Raw genomic sequence first — 15,439 nt, forward strand, 5'->3', positions numbered from 1 at the left:
GGTGAATCGAGTGGTTAGGATCTGGAGTTCACTGCCTGAGAGTGTGATGGAGGTGGGGTCAATTGTTGCTTTTAAAGGCAATTGGTTAAGCACCTGAAGAGAGAAAAAAATTGCAGGGGTTAGGGTAAGGGCAAGGGAATGGGACTAAGAGATTTGCTTTTGCAGAGAGCCATCCTGGACACGATGAGCCAAATGGCCTTCTCCTCTGTTATAACCGTTTGATGATTTTATAACATACTGAGGATCCTTATAGAGCGTGTTGTTTAATATACTGAGGATCCTTATGGATCGTGTTGTTTAATATACTGAGGATCCTTATGGAGCGTGTTGTTTATAACATACTGAGGATCCTTATGGATCGTGTTGTTTAATATACTGAGGATCCTTATGGAGCGTGTTGTTTATAACATACTGAGGATCCTTATGGATCGTGTTGTTTAATATACTGAGGATCCTTATGGAGCGTGTTGTTTATAACATACTGAGGATCCTTATGGATCGTGTTGTTTAATATACTGAGGATCCTTATGGAGCGTGTTGTTTATAACATACTGAGGATCCTTATGGAGCGTGTTGTTTATAACATACTGAGGATCCTTATGGATCGTGTTGTTTAATATACTGAGGATCCTTATGGAGCGTGTTGTTTATAACATACTGAGGATCCTTATGGAGCGTGTTGTTTATAACATACTGAGGATCCTTATGGATCGTGTTGTTTAATATACTGAGGATCCTTATGGAGCGTGTTGTTTATAACATACTGAGGATCCTTATGGAGCGTGTTGTTTATAACATACTGAGGATCCTTATGGATCGTGTTGTTTAATATACTGAGGATCCTTATGGAGCGTGTTGTTTATAACATACTGAGGATCCTTATGGAGCGTGTTGTTTATAACATACTGAGGATCCTTATGGATCGTGTTGTTTAATATACTGAGGATCCTTATGGAGCGTGTTGTTTATAACATACTGAGGATCCTTATAGAGCGTGTTGTTTAATATACTGAGGATCCTTATGGAGCGTGTTGTTTATAACATACTTTGGATCCTTATGGAGCGTGTTGTTTATAACATACTGAGGATCCTTATGGATCGTGTTGTTTAATATACTGAGGATCCTTATGGAGCGTGTTGTTTATAACATACTGAGGATCCTTATGGAGCGTGTTGTTTATAACATACTGAGGATCCTTATGGAGCGTGTTGTTTATAACATACTGAGGATCCTTATGGATCGTGTTGTTTAATATACTGAGGATCCTTATGGATCGTGTTGTTTAATATACTGAGGATCCTTATGGAGCGTGTTGTTTATAACATACTGAGGATCCTTATGGATCGTGTTGTTTAATATACTGAGGATCCTTATGGATCGTGTTGTTTAATATACTGAGGATCCTTATGGAGCGTGTTGTTTATAACATACTGAGGATCCTTATGGATCGTGTTGTTTAATATACTGAGGATCCTTATGGAGCGTGTTGTTTATAACATACTGAGGATCCTTATGGATCGTGTTGTTTAATATACTGAGGATCCTTATGGATCGTGTTGTTTAATATACTGAGGATCCTTATGGAGCGTGTTGTTTATAACATACTGAGGATCCTTATGGAGCGTGTTGTTTATAACATACTGAGGATCCTTATGGATCGTGTTGTTTAATATACTGAGGATCCTTATGGATCGTGTTGTTTAATATGCTGAGGATCCTTATGGAGCGTGTTGTTTATAACATACTGAGGATCCTTATGGATCGTGTTGTTTAATATACTGAGGATCCTTATGGAGCGTGTTGTTTATAACATACTGAGGATCCTTATGGAGCGTGTTGTTTATAACATACTGAGGATCCTTATGGAGCGTGTTGTTTATAACATACTGAGGATCCTTATGGAGCGTGTTGTTTATAACATACTGAGGATCCTTATGGATCGTGTTGTTTAATATACTGAGGATCCTTATGGAGCGTGTTGTTTATAACATACTGAGGATCCTTATGGAGCGTGTTGTTTATAACATACTGAGGATCCTTATGGATCGTGTTGTTTATAACATACTGAGGATCCTTATGGAGCGTGTTGTTTAATATACTGAGGATCCTTATGGAGCGTGTTGTTTATAACATACTGAGGATCCTTATGGAGCATGTTGTTTATAACATACTGAGGATCCTTATGGAGCGTGTTGTTTATAACATACTGAGGATCCTTATGGAGCGTGTTGTTTATAACATACTGAGGATCCTTATGGAGCGTGTTGTTTAATATACTGAGGATCCTTATGGAGCGTGTTGTTTATAACATACTGAGGATCCTTATGGAGCGTGTTGTTTATAACATACTGAGGATCCTTATGGAGCGTGTTGTTTATAACATACTGAGGATCCTTACGGAGCGTGTTATTTATAACATACTGAGGATCCTTATGAAGCGTGTTGTTTATAACATACTGAGGATCCTTATGGAGCGTGTTGTTTAATATACTGAGGATCCTTATGGAGCGTGTTGTTTATAACATACTGAGGATCCTTATGGAGCGTGTTGTTTATAACATACTGAGGATCCTTATGGAGCGTGTTGTTTATAACATACTGAGGATCCTTATGGAGCGTGTTGTTTATAACATACTTTGGATCCTTATAGAGCGTGTTGTTTATAACATACTGAGGATCCTTATGGAGCGTGTTGTTTATAACATACTGAGGATCCTTATAGAGCGTGTTGTTTATAACATACTGAGGATCCTTATGGAGCGTGTTGTTTAATATACTGAGGATCCTTATGGAGCGTGTTGTTTATAACATACTGAGGATCCTTATGGAGCGTGTTGTTTATAACATACTGAGGATCCTTATGGAGCGTGTTGTTTATAACATACTGAGGATCCTTATGGAGCGTGTTGTTTATAACATACTGAGGATCCTTATGGAGCGTGTTGTTTATAACATACTGAGGATCCTTATGGAGCGTGTTGTTTATAACATACTGAGGATCCTTATGGAGCGTGTTGTTTATAACATACTGAGGATCCTTATGGAGCGTGTTGTTTATAACATACTGAGGATCCTTATAGAGCGTGTTGTTTATAACATACTGAGGATCCTTATGGAGCGTGTTGTTTATAACATACTGAGGATCCTTATGGAGCGTGTTGTTTAATATACTGAGGATCCTTATAGAGCGTGTTGTTTATAACATACTGAGGATCCTTATGGAGCGTGTTGTTTATAACATACTGAGGATCCTTATGGAGCGTGTTGTTTAATATACTGAGGATCCTTATGGAGCGTGTTGTTTATAACATACTGAGGATCCTTATGGAGCGTGTTGTTTATAACATACTGAGGATCCTTATGGAGCGTGTTGTTTATAACATACTGAGGATCCTTATGGAGCGTGTTGTTTAATATACTGAGAATCCTTATGGAGCGTGTTGTTTATAACATACTGAGGATCCTTATGGAGCGTGTTGTTTATAACATACTGAGGATCCTTATGGAGCGTGTTGTTTATAACATACTGAGGATCCTTATGGATCGTGTTGTTTAATATACTGAGGATCCTTATGGAGCGTGTTGTTTATAACATACTGAGGATCCTTATGGAGCGTGTTGTTTATAACATACTGAGGATCCTTATGGAGCGTGTTGTTTATAACATACTGAGGATCCTTATGGAGCGTGTTGTTTATAACATACTGAGGATCCTTATGGAGCGTGTTGTTTATAACATACTGAGGATCCTTATAGAGCGTGTTGTTTAATATACTGAGGATCCTTATGGAGCGTGTTGTTTATAACATACTGAGGATCCTTATAGAGCGTGTTGTTTATAACATACTGAGGATCCTTATAGAGCGTGTTGCCCCAAGGCCCCTGGACCTCTTTAAGCAAAGTTCTTTTATCTGTTTAAAATTGGTGTTACGCGATGTTGGATTTTTTTTGGAATGCCCTAGCATTGTGGACACAGATATGGTGGGTTGACTGGCTTCCTTTGGTTCTGTTAGTCTCTTTGGGGTTATACAGTTAGGTTCGAGATATGGTTTGTGTAAAGAGAATTGTACTAAAGAAGCTGGCAACCTTGTTCTGGACATAATGCAGCCCATTCAAACATTGCTGTAGCTGCTGCTCATTCAAGGTCATGTAATGAAACATCAAATCAATCACATTTAGGCATTAGGCCCAAGATTTTATTTATAATTCTGAACCCTATCTCATTCTTTCAATTTGAAATACCATCCACTGTTCCTGCAAATTGTGCTGCTATTTTCCAAATATAGATGAATAAAATCTCTCTGTTGCTCTTAGCGGAATTAGGCAGGTCCAACTAGTACGGAAACTGCAAGAATTGTCCAGCACCTCCGCTCTGTTCAAAGGGCAGCAATATGGTACATGATCTATATATACAGGCCTGTAATCAAATGGTAATCACAATTTACAGGGGATCCTACAACAAGCTCAGAGCTACACAGCTGACAAAACAATGTTCTTTCATTGTATTCAGGTGTATCTGTACCAAAGAATGAAAGGTGTAAGCATCAAGAGATTAATTCATCTATTGTCCTTACTTCATAGATGATGCAGGAGTTCAATCAGCCCTTTCTTCTCCTCGACTAAAACATTAATGTTGAGGCCTTAAGGAGCAGTCTTTGTACAATGAAGAGGCTACACTGAACTACTGAGTTCTTCCCAAATGGCAACACCAAAAGCAGCTTACAGACTCGCTCCTCACTGGTTTACACCCAGACTCGGACTACAGGCGCCAGCTGTACACACAAACTTGGACTACAGGCACCAGCTACACATCCAGACTCGGACTACAGGCACCAGCTGTACACCCAAACTCAGACTACAGGCACCAGCTGTACAGCCAGACTCGGACTACAGGCACCAGCTGTACAGCCAGACTCGGACTACAGGCACCAGCTGTACAGCCAGACTCGGACCAAGGGCACCAGCTGTACAGCCAGACTCGGACCAAGGGCACCAGCTGTACACCCAGACTCGGACTACAGGCACCAACTGTACACCCAGACATGGACTACAGGCACCAGCTGTACACCCAGACATGGACAACAGGCATAAGCTATGCACCCAGACTCAGACTACATGCACCAGCTGTACACCCAGACTCGGACTACAGGCAACAGCAGCTGTACACCCAGATTTGGACTACAGGCAACAGCAGCTGTACACCCAGACTCGGACTACAGATAACAGCAGCTGTACACCCAGACTCGGACTACAGATAACAGCAGCTATATACTCAGACTACAGTCACCAGCTACACACTCAAACTTGGACTACAGGCACCAGCAGCTGTATACCCTGACTCAGACTACAGGCGCCAGCTATACACCCAAACTCGGACTACAGACACCAGCTGTACAGCCAGACCCGGACTGCAGGCACCAGCTATACAGCCAAACTCGGACTACAGGCACCAGCTATACATCCAGACTTGGACTACAGGCACCAGCTGTACACCCAGACTCGGACTACAGGCATCAACTGTACACCCAGACCCGGAGTACAGGCACCAGCTATACATCCAGACCCGGACTACAGGCAGCAGCTATACACTCAAACTTGGACTACAGGCACCAGCTATTCACCCAGACTCAGACTACAGGCACCAGCTGTATACCCAGACTTGGACTACAGGCACCAGCTGTTCACCCAGACTCGGACTATAGGCACCAGCTGTACACTCAAACTCGGACTACAGGCATCAGCTGTACACCCAGACTCCGACTACAGGCACCAGCTGTATACCCAGACTCCGACTACAGGCACCAGCTATTCACCCAGACTCGGACTACAGGCACCAGCTATACACTCAAACTCGGACTATAGGCACCAGCTGTATACCCAGACTTGGACTACAGGCACCAGCTATTCACCCAGACACGGACTACAGGCACCAGCTGTACACTCAAACTCGGACTACAGGCACCAGCTGTACACTCAAACTCGGACTACAGGCAATAGCAGCATATACCCAGACTCAGACTACAGGCACAAGCTATACACTCAAACTTGGACTACAGGCACCTGCAGCTGTATATCCTGACTCAGACTACAGGCTCCAGCTATACATCCAGACTCGGACTACAGGCACCAGTTGTACACTCAAACTTGGACTACAGGCACCAGTTGTACACCCAGACTCGGGCTACAGGCACCAGCTCTACACCCAGACATGGACTACAGGCACCAGCTGTACACCCAGACCCGGACTACAGGCACCAGTTATACACTCAAACTCAGACTACAGGCACCAGCTGTATACCCAGACTCGGACTACAGGCACCAGCTGTATACCCAAACTCGGACTGCAGGCACCAGCTGTACACCCAGACTCGGACTACAGGCAACAGCAGCTGTACACCCAGACTTGGACTACAGGCAACAGCAGCTGTCTACCCAGACTCGGACTACAGGCACCAGCTGTATACCCAAACTTGGACTACAGGCACCAGCTATATGCCCAGACTCGGACTACAGGCACCAGCTGTACACACAAACTCTGACTACAGGCACCAGCTGTATACCCAGACTCAGACTACAGGCACCAGCTGTATACCCAGACTCGGACTACAGGTACCAGCTGTATACCCAGACTCGGACTACAGGTACCAGCTGTATACCCAGACTCGGACTATAGGCACCAGCTGTACACCCAAATTTGAACTACATGCACCAACTGTACACCCAGACTCGGACTACATGCACCAGCTGTACACCCAGACTCAGACTACATGCACCAGCTGTATGCCCAGACTTGGACTACAGGCAACAGCAGCTGTACACCCAGACTTGAACTACAGGCAACAGCAGTTATATATCCAGACTCAGACAACAGGCACCAGCTATACAGTCAAACTTGGACTACAGGCACCAGCAGCTGTACACCCAGACACAGACTACAGGTACCAGCTGTACACCCAGACCTGGGCCACAGTTCATATACCTGTTTATTATTTCTGTGGAATCAGAATCCTAACAAAATGTTAAGTAGAATTTTGATTTTTTTTACAGGTATCTTTACGTATTGTTTGTGCTGTTATACAAGTTACTGTAAATCTTTCAGTGTTGTGCTGTGTAGTTACAACTTCTAAGGGAACATTCCAAAACCATCTGACCGAGGCTCTTACACCACTGTATAGCTATGTATAGCTATAGTCTATGTATAGCAGCCCTGCTTTGTGCGCCAGCACATGTCCCTCAGAAAACTAGAGATTTTATTGATGGCCAGGAACTGGAAAAGAGCAGCACAATGAGTCTTATTATGGAAATCTTTCCTGGAGGGTAAGAGCTTAGTTAATGCAGATGAAGTGATCATGATACATATTCAAAATATTAGGCTTTGGCAAATCAATTTCAAAGAGAATCTGCAGGTATAAAGCAGTCCTTGCCATCCTTGTGGGCATGTCTCATGGTGCTGGCTGAATATCCTTGACTCTATCCATGGTTGGGATTGTGTTCACAGTGCTGCCTCGTTTAAGATTATAGAGCTGCAGACTCCCTCCTCTGCCTTTTTGGCAAACCGCTGTGATATGTGGAAAAAAAACAAAGCATGCATTAGGGACACAGTGACGATAACCAGCAGCTGCAGCAGCCTCTATTTATAGATCAGGTGGAGTCTGAACCGTCACTGTACCACATCATTTAGAACCTGGACTGCATTTTCAACTGGAAGCACAGGCCTGATTCTAGAGACTCTTCACTTGCTGGTCACACTTCTCCGCAACCAGAAACCAAACATCAAATGATGCCAGCCTTTTAAATGCTTGCACACGACTGAAGGAGAAAAAGCTCACAGATAGAACCTTTGTTGTCGGATAGTGTGAACAGTTAAAGAGTAAATGGAAAAGGAACAAAAGAACAGGTTGAGGTAATTCATCCCTTACGCCTGTTACAGAGGAGACATTTCCAGATTTCCACCTCCTCTTGTGTGAAAAAGTGTTTCATGATTTCAATCCTGAAGATTTAGTTCTCAGTTTAAGATTATTCCCTCTTGTTTTGGATTTGAAGATGATAGGGACCCTTTGAAAAGGCTGTTATAAAGACATACATGATCTTTGATTTTATAAACAGAGATATTTTCCCACTGACGTTGGTGCTGGGGGGGTGGGGGGGGGGGGCGGTCGGAGGAATAAAAAGCACGCTTTCTGCCAATTGACAGCTTCTTCAGAAGCTTGTTTAGGGGCCTGTCCAGTCAGAATGGAATTTTTAAACTTTATTTCAGCAAATCCCAAGTACACAGCTGTCGCTTTAACCGTGGGGGCCAATGAAAGTTTCCCTAATTTTTTTTGTCTGGTTTTTTTCGGGACTGACTTGCACTGAATCAAATGCTGGGACCTCCATTTGTCCTTCATGGCTCCTTCCAGCCTGTAGACTCTGCTGGTTCTCTGAAGAGCTGCCTGCTCTCTTTGGCAAGGCAGCAGCAACCCCCAGCATGGCCACCTCCTGTCTTTGCCACTGGTTCAGGGCAGGGAGGTCCTGCCTCCTGGAGGCACTTGGCACCAATGGTTGGGTATCGAGTGCGTGCAATTCTGGTCGCCACATTACCAGAAGGATATGGAGGCATTGGAGAGGTTTATCAGGATGCTGCCTGGTCTGGAGGTTATTAGCTATGAGGAGAGGTTGGAGAAACTCGGATTGTTCTCACTAGACCGACGGAGATTGAGGGACGACTTGATAGAAGTTTCCAAAATTATGAGTGGCATGGACAGAGTAGATAGTCAGAAGCTTTTTCCCAGGGTGGAAGAGTCAATTACTAGGGGACATAGATTTAAGGTGAGAGGAGAAAACTATAGAGGAGATGTGCGGGGCAAGTTTTTTACACAGAGGGTAGTGAGTGTCTGGAATTCGCTGCCAGAGGAGGTGGTGGAAGCAGGTACGATAGTGGTGTTTAAGAGGCAGCTTGACAAATGCATGAATAGGATGGAAATAGAGGGATACAGACCCTGGAAGTGCAAAATGTTTTAGTTGACGGGCAATATGATCGGCGCAGGTTTGGAGGGCTGAAGGGCCTGTTCCTGTGCTGTACTTTTCTTTGTTCTTTGAGCTCACCTCCTGCTTCATTAGGGTATTTGAATTTAAAAATATTCATCCGGGCATTGGGTTTCCTAACCCCACTTTGAAAATCTTGACCTATGAGTTCCACACTCAATGGCAAGGCACTGAGTTGAGAAGGCAGCAGCCTTGCCATTTTCTACTGCTACCAATTAAATCTAAATCAAATATAACGCAGTCTTCGACTACCCTGTACAGTCGCCTCCTCTTTTTTGCCAGGGTGCGGACACAGAATGCCTGCTTAGCACTCACCATCCCCAGGGGGGTTTGCTGTTGTGTTACTGCCTTTGGGAAAAGCACAAGGAGGTGGGAGCACGTTGGTGAACCAGTCTGACATTTTCGTTTCCAAAATTCCATGCCACTCCCGTCTCAACAGGTTTAGGAAAATTCTGGGCAGAGGGTACTGAATAAGTTATGCTAAGAAGTGAGGAAACAGGAGCAGGAGTAGGCCAAACAGATAGTCAAGCTTCTTCCACCATTCCATTAATCTCAACTCCATTTTCCTGCTCTAACCCATATCCCCTGATTCTCTGATAGACCAAACACTAACCAATCTTTGTCTTAATATACTCAGTGACAGAGGATCCACTGTTCTCTGGGGTAGAGAATTCCAAAGATTCACAACCCTTTGAGTGAAGAAATTTCTCCTCATCTCAGTTCTAAACAGCTTCTCAGCATCTGCCAGAATCTTACTTGCTTCAGTGACATCACCACATTCTTCTAAACTCCAGAGAATATCGGCCCATTCTACTCTCTCTCCCCTCATAGGACAGCCCTCTCGTCCCAGGAATCAATCTAGTAAAAGTTTGTTTCACTAAAGCAAGTATAGGCTAAACCTTTATAAATCACAGGTTAGCTCCCAACTGGAGTATTGCATCCATTTCTGGGCACCACACCTTAGGAAGGATGTCAAGGCCTTGGAGAGAGAGAGAAGGTGCAAAGGATATTGAAGAGAATTGTACCAGAAACATGGGGCTTTATGTACAAGAAGAGAAGTTGGGGTTATTCTTTCAGCAGGGAATTTAATGTAGCAAGAAAAATTGCTGTAAAAACTCAGCAGGTCTGACAGCCTCTGTGGAGAGAAAGACAGGGTTAACGTTTCAAGTCCGTATGACTTCTTCTACTAAGAAGAGTCATACAGACTCGAAATGTTAACTCTGTCTTTCTCCCCAAAGAAAACTTTTTGTTTTTGTTTCAGATTTCCAGCATCCGCAGTATTTTATCTTTATCATGGGACATTTAATAGATGTGTTTAAAATCATGAGGGTTTTTATAGAGTGAGGAGAAACAACTTGCAGCAGCAAGAGGATCATTAACTAGAGGATCATTAACTAGAGGATCATTAACTAGAGGACACTGATTTAAGATATTCGCTTAAAAAACAGGTGAGTTGAGGACAAAAAAATGCTTTCACAGCAAATTGTTGTGATCTGGAATGCGCTGCCTGAAAGGTTGGTGAAAGTAGATTCAGAATAACTTTCAAAAGGAAATTGGATAAATAGTTGAAAGCAAAAAACTGACAAGGCAATGGGGAAAAAGCAGGAAAATGGGATTATATGGATAACAGGAATACATGATGAGTCTGTGCTGTAGCAGTTCCCTGATTTGCCCACCAGTATCTAAACTGTTGAATCCCTTTCGTCATTTTAAATACCTCGATGTAATTATCCCTTAAAGGTCTAAATTCAAGGAAATACAAAGCAAATTAAAGCAACCTTAAATAAATCCTACTTTCCAGTTCATGTCCGTACATTAAGGGCACTTCAATTATATATCCATGTTTTTCTATAAGGATTTCTGCCTCTACCAGGCTCTCAAGCTTCAGATCCCAACAACCAGTGGCTGAAAAAATTACACCTTAACTCCCCTTTAACCTTTCCACCAATTAGTCCACTCAGTCCATCCCCCAGCCCCGATCCCGAGATACCCCACTCAGTTCATCCCCAGGACTGATCCCTGAGATACCCCACTCAGTCCATCCCCCAGCCCCGATCCCGAGATACCCCACTCAGTCCATCCCCCAGCCCCGATCCCGAGATACCCCACTCAGTCCATCCCCCAGCCCCGATCCCGAGATACCCCACTCAGTTCATCCCCAGGACTGATCCCTGAGATACCCCACTCAGTCCATCCCCCAGCCCCGATCCCGAGATACCCCACTCAGTTCATCCCCAGGACTGATCCCTGAGATACCCCACTCAGTCCATCCCCCAGCCCCGATCCCGAGATACCCCACTCAGTCCATCCCCCAGCCCCGATCCCGAGATACCCCACTCAGTCCATCCCCCAGCCCCGATCCCGAGATACCCCACTCAGTTCATCCCCAGGACTGATCCCTGAGATACCCCACTCAGTCATCCCCCAGCCCCGATCCCGAGATACCCCACTCAGTCCATCCCCCAGCCCCGATCCCGAGATACCCCACTCAGTCCATCCCCCAGCCCCGATCCCGAGATACCCCACTCAGTCCATCCCCCAGCCCCGATCCCGAGATACCCCACTCAGTCCATCCCCCAGCCCCGATCCCGAGATACCCCACTCAGTTCATCCCCAGGACTGATCCCTGAGATACCCCACTCAGTCCATCCCCCAGCCCCGATCCCGAGATACCCCACTCAGTCCATCCCCCAGCCCCGATCCCGAGATACCCCACTCAGTCCATCCCCCAGCCCCGATCCCGAGATACCCCACTCAGTCCATCCCCCAGCCCCGATCCCGAGATACCCCACTCAGTCCATCCCCCAGCCCCGATCCCGAGATACCCCACTCAGTTCATCCCCAGGACTGATCCCTGAGATACCCCACTCAGTCCATCCCCCAGCCCCGATCCTGAGATACCCCACTCAGTCCATCCCCCAGCCCCGATCCCGAGATACCCCACTCAGTCTGACCCCAGCACCGATCCCTGAGATACCGCACTCTGTCCATCACCCAGCCCCAATCACTGAGATACCCCACTCTGTCCATTCCCAGCTCCAATCCCTGAGATACCGCACTCTGTCCATCCCCAATACCGATCCCAAGATACTGCACTCAGTCCATCCCCAATACCGATCCCAAGATACTGCACTCAGTCCATCCCCCAGCCCCCATCCCGAGATACTGCACTCAGTCCATCCCCCAGCACCGATCCCTGAGACACTCAGCCCATCTCCCAGCAACAATCCCTGAGATACCCCACTCAGTCCATCCCCAGGACCGATCCCAAGATACTGCACTCAGTTCAGCCCCAGCATTGATCCCTGAGATACCTCACTCAGTCCATCCCCCAGGCCCGATCCCTGAGATACCCCACTCAGTCTGACCCCAGGACTGATCCCTGAGATACCCCACTCAGTACGGCCCCAGCATCGATCCCTAAGATACCGCCCTCAGTCCATCTACAGCGCTGATCCCTGTGACACCCCACTCAGTCCGTCCCCCAACCCCAATCCCTGCGATACCCCACTCAGTCCATCCCCCAGCCACAATCCCTGATATAACCCACTCTGTCCATGTCCAGCACCGATCCTGAGACAACCCATTCAGTCCATCGCCAGGACTGATCCCTGAGATACCCCACTCTGTCCGGTCCCAGCCCCGATCACTGAGATACCCCACTCAGTCCATCCCCCAGCCCCGATCCCTGAGATACCCCACTCAGTTCAGCCCCAGAATCGATCCCAAGATACCCCACTTAGTCCATCCTCCAGCCCCGATCCCTGAGATACCCCACTCAGTCCATCCTCCAGCCCCGATCCCTGAGATACCGCACTCTGTCCAGTCCCAGCCCCGATTCCTGAGATGCCCCACTCATCTGCCCCCAGCACTGATCCCTGAGTTACCCCACTCATCCATCTCCAGCACCGATCGCGAGATACCCCACTCAGTCCATCCCCAGTACTGATCCCTGAGATACCCCACTCAGTCCATGTCCAGGACTGATCCCTGAGATACCCCACTCAGTCCATGTCCAGGACTGATCCCTGAGATACCCACGCAGTCCATCCTTATGAACAGGAGTGACTGTTTTCCAATACTCTGAACTGATCGATGAGGAGTACAGCCCATGGATGCTCAATAATAGGAAATTTGGCTTATCCAAATGGATTAAGAGTCTAGTGAAGTACAGTAAGTTGGAAACTCAATCATTAAATTTAGTGGATGATGCTTCTACCCTCCTTATGCCAGGAACAGGATATTTCAGCCACCTTCCTAGAGAGGCAGGCTATTTCGCTTCTGTTCCCTCCAATCAAAATGCCATATACAATAATACACTAATGTGTTCTTCAAAGGCTCACTAATGGGAGCAATCTAAACATTCCTATAACATAAGATTTCTGCACTGCACCACTTTTAAAAAAATCATTCATTGGATGTGGGCTTTGCTGGCTGGGCCAGCATTTATTGCCCATCCCTAGTTGCCCTTGAGAAGGTGGGGGTGAGCTGCCTTCTTGAACCACTGCAGTCCCTGTGGTGTAGGTACACCCACAGTGCTGTTAGGGAGGGGGATCCAGGATTTTGACCCAGCGACAGTGAAAGAACGGCGATGTATTTCCAAGTCAGGATGGTGAGGGGCTTGAAGGGGAACTTCCAGGTAGTGGTGTTCCAAGGAGCCTTGATGAGTTTCTGCAGTGCATCTTGTAGATGGTACACACACTGCTGCTACTGTGTGCCGGTGGTGGAGGGAGTGAATGTTTGTGGATGTGGTGCCAATCAAGGGGGCTGCTTTGTCCTGGATGGTGTCAAGCTTCTTCAGTGTTGTGGGAGCTGCACTCATCCAGGCAACTGGAGAGTATTCCATCACACTCCTGACTTGTGCCTTTGTAGATGGTGCTCAGGCTTTGGAGAGTCAGGAGGTGAGTTACTCGCCGCAGGATTCCTAACCTCTGACCTGCTCTTGTAGCCACAGTATTTATATGGCTAGTCCAGTTCAGTTTCTGGTCAATGGTAACCCCTAGGATGTTGATAGTGAGGGATTCAGTGATGGTAATGTCATTGAATGTCATGGGGTGATGGTTAGATTCTCTCTTGTTGGAGATGGTCATTCCCTGGCACTTGTGTGGTGTGAATGTTGCCACTTGTCAGCCAAAGCCTGGATATTGTCCAGGTCTAGCTGCATTTGGACATGGACTGCTTCAGTATCTGAGGAGTTGCGAATGGTGCTGAACATTGTGCAATCATCAGCGAACATCCCCACTTCTGACCTTATGATGGAAGGAAGGTCATTGATAAGCAGCTGAAGATGGTTGGGCTGAGGACACTACCCTGAGGAACTCCTGCAGTGATGTCCTGGAGCTGAGATGACTGACTTAGAAACTAGGAGCAGGAGTAGGCCATTTGGCCCTTCGAGCCTGCTCTGCCATTTAATATGATCATGGCTGATCCTCTATCTCAATGCCATATTCCCGCTTTCTCTCTATACCCCTTGATGCCCCTAATATTGAAAAAATTATCAATTTCTTTCTTGAATATACTCAGTGACCCGGCCTCCACAGCCGCAGTGGTAGAGAATTCCATAGGTTGACCAGCCTCCAAGGGAAGAAATGTTTCCTCATTTCAGTCCTAAATGGCCTATCCCGTATCCTGAGACTGTGACCCCTGGTTCTAGACTCCCCAACCAGGGGAAACATCCTCCCTGCATCCAGTCTGTCTAACCCTGTTAGAATTTTATACGTTTCAGTCAGATCCCCTCTCATTCTTCTAAACTCTAGTGAATACAGGCCCAGTCAAACCAATCTCTCCTCATACGACAGTCCTGCCACCCCCGGTATCAGCCTAGTGAACCTTCGCTGCACTCCCTCTATGGCAAGTATATCCTTTCTTAGGTAGGGAGACCAAAACTGTACACAATACTCCAGGTGTGGTCTCACCAAGGCCCTGTATAACTGCAGTAAAACATCCCTACTTCTGAACTCAAATCCTTTCGCAATGAAGGCCAACATCCCATTTGCCTAATTGCTGGCTGCACCTGTCTGTTTACTTTCATTGACTGGTTTACAAAGACACCTGGATCCCTTTGTACATCCACATTTCCCAATATATCATCATTTAAATAATCCTCTGCCTTTCTATTATTCACACTGAAGTATATAACTCCACATTTATCCACGTTATACTGCATCTGTCATGTGTTTGCCCCCCCCACACACACAACTTGTCTAAGTCACCCTGAAGCCTCCTTGCATCCTCCTCACAACTTAAAACCCCGTCCGGTTTTGTGTCTTCAGCAAAATTGGGAATATTACATTTGGTTTCCTAATCCAAGTCATTTATATATAGCATGAATAACTGGGGCTCCAAGCGCTGATCCCTGCGGTACACCACTAGTCACTGCCTGCCACTCGGAAAAAGACCCATTTATTCCCAACT

The 15,439-nt window shown here is 46.0% G+C and overlaps 1 protein-coding gene across 3 annotated transcripts in view; it reads right to left on the reverse strand.

Annotated features, from left to right (window-relative positions):
• Window positions 1–4,170: 4,170 nt before the first annotated feature.
• flvcr2a (FLVCR heme transporter 2a) overlaps window positions 4,171–15,439 on the reverse strand; it is a 213,405-nt gene continuing 202,136 nt past the window's right edge. For all 3 annotated transcript variants that reach the window (XM_041214694.1, XM_041214692.1, XM_041214691.1), the window contains one exon: window positions 4,171–7,559. In XM_041214694.1, coding sequence (XP_041070628.1) covers window positions 7,494–7,559 — 66 coding nt within the window. In that variant the 3' untranslated portion in view covers window positions 4,171–7,493. The remainder of the gene's footprint in view (window positions 7,560–15,439) is intronic.

Source organism: Carcharodon carcharias, chromosome 20 (assembly GCF_017639515.1).
Source record: "Carcharodon carcharias isolate sCarCar2 chromosome 20, sCarCar2.pri, whole genome shotgun sequence".
Lineage (NCBI taxonomy): Eukaryota > Metazoa > Chordata > Chondrichthyes > Lamniformes > Lamnidae > Carcharodon > Carcharodon carcharias.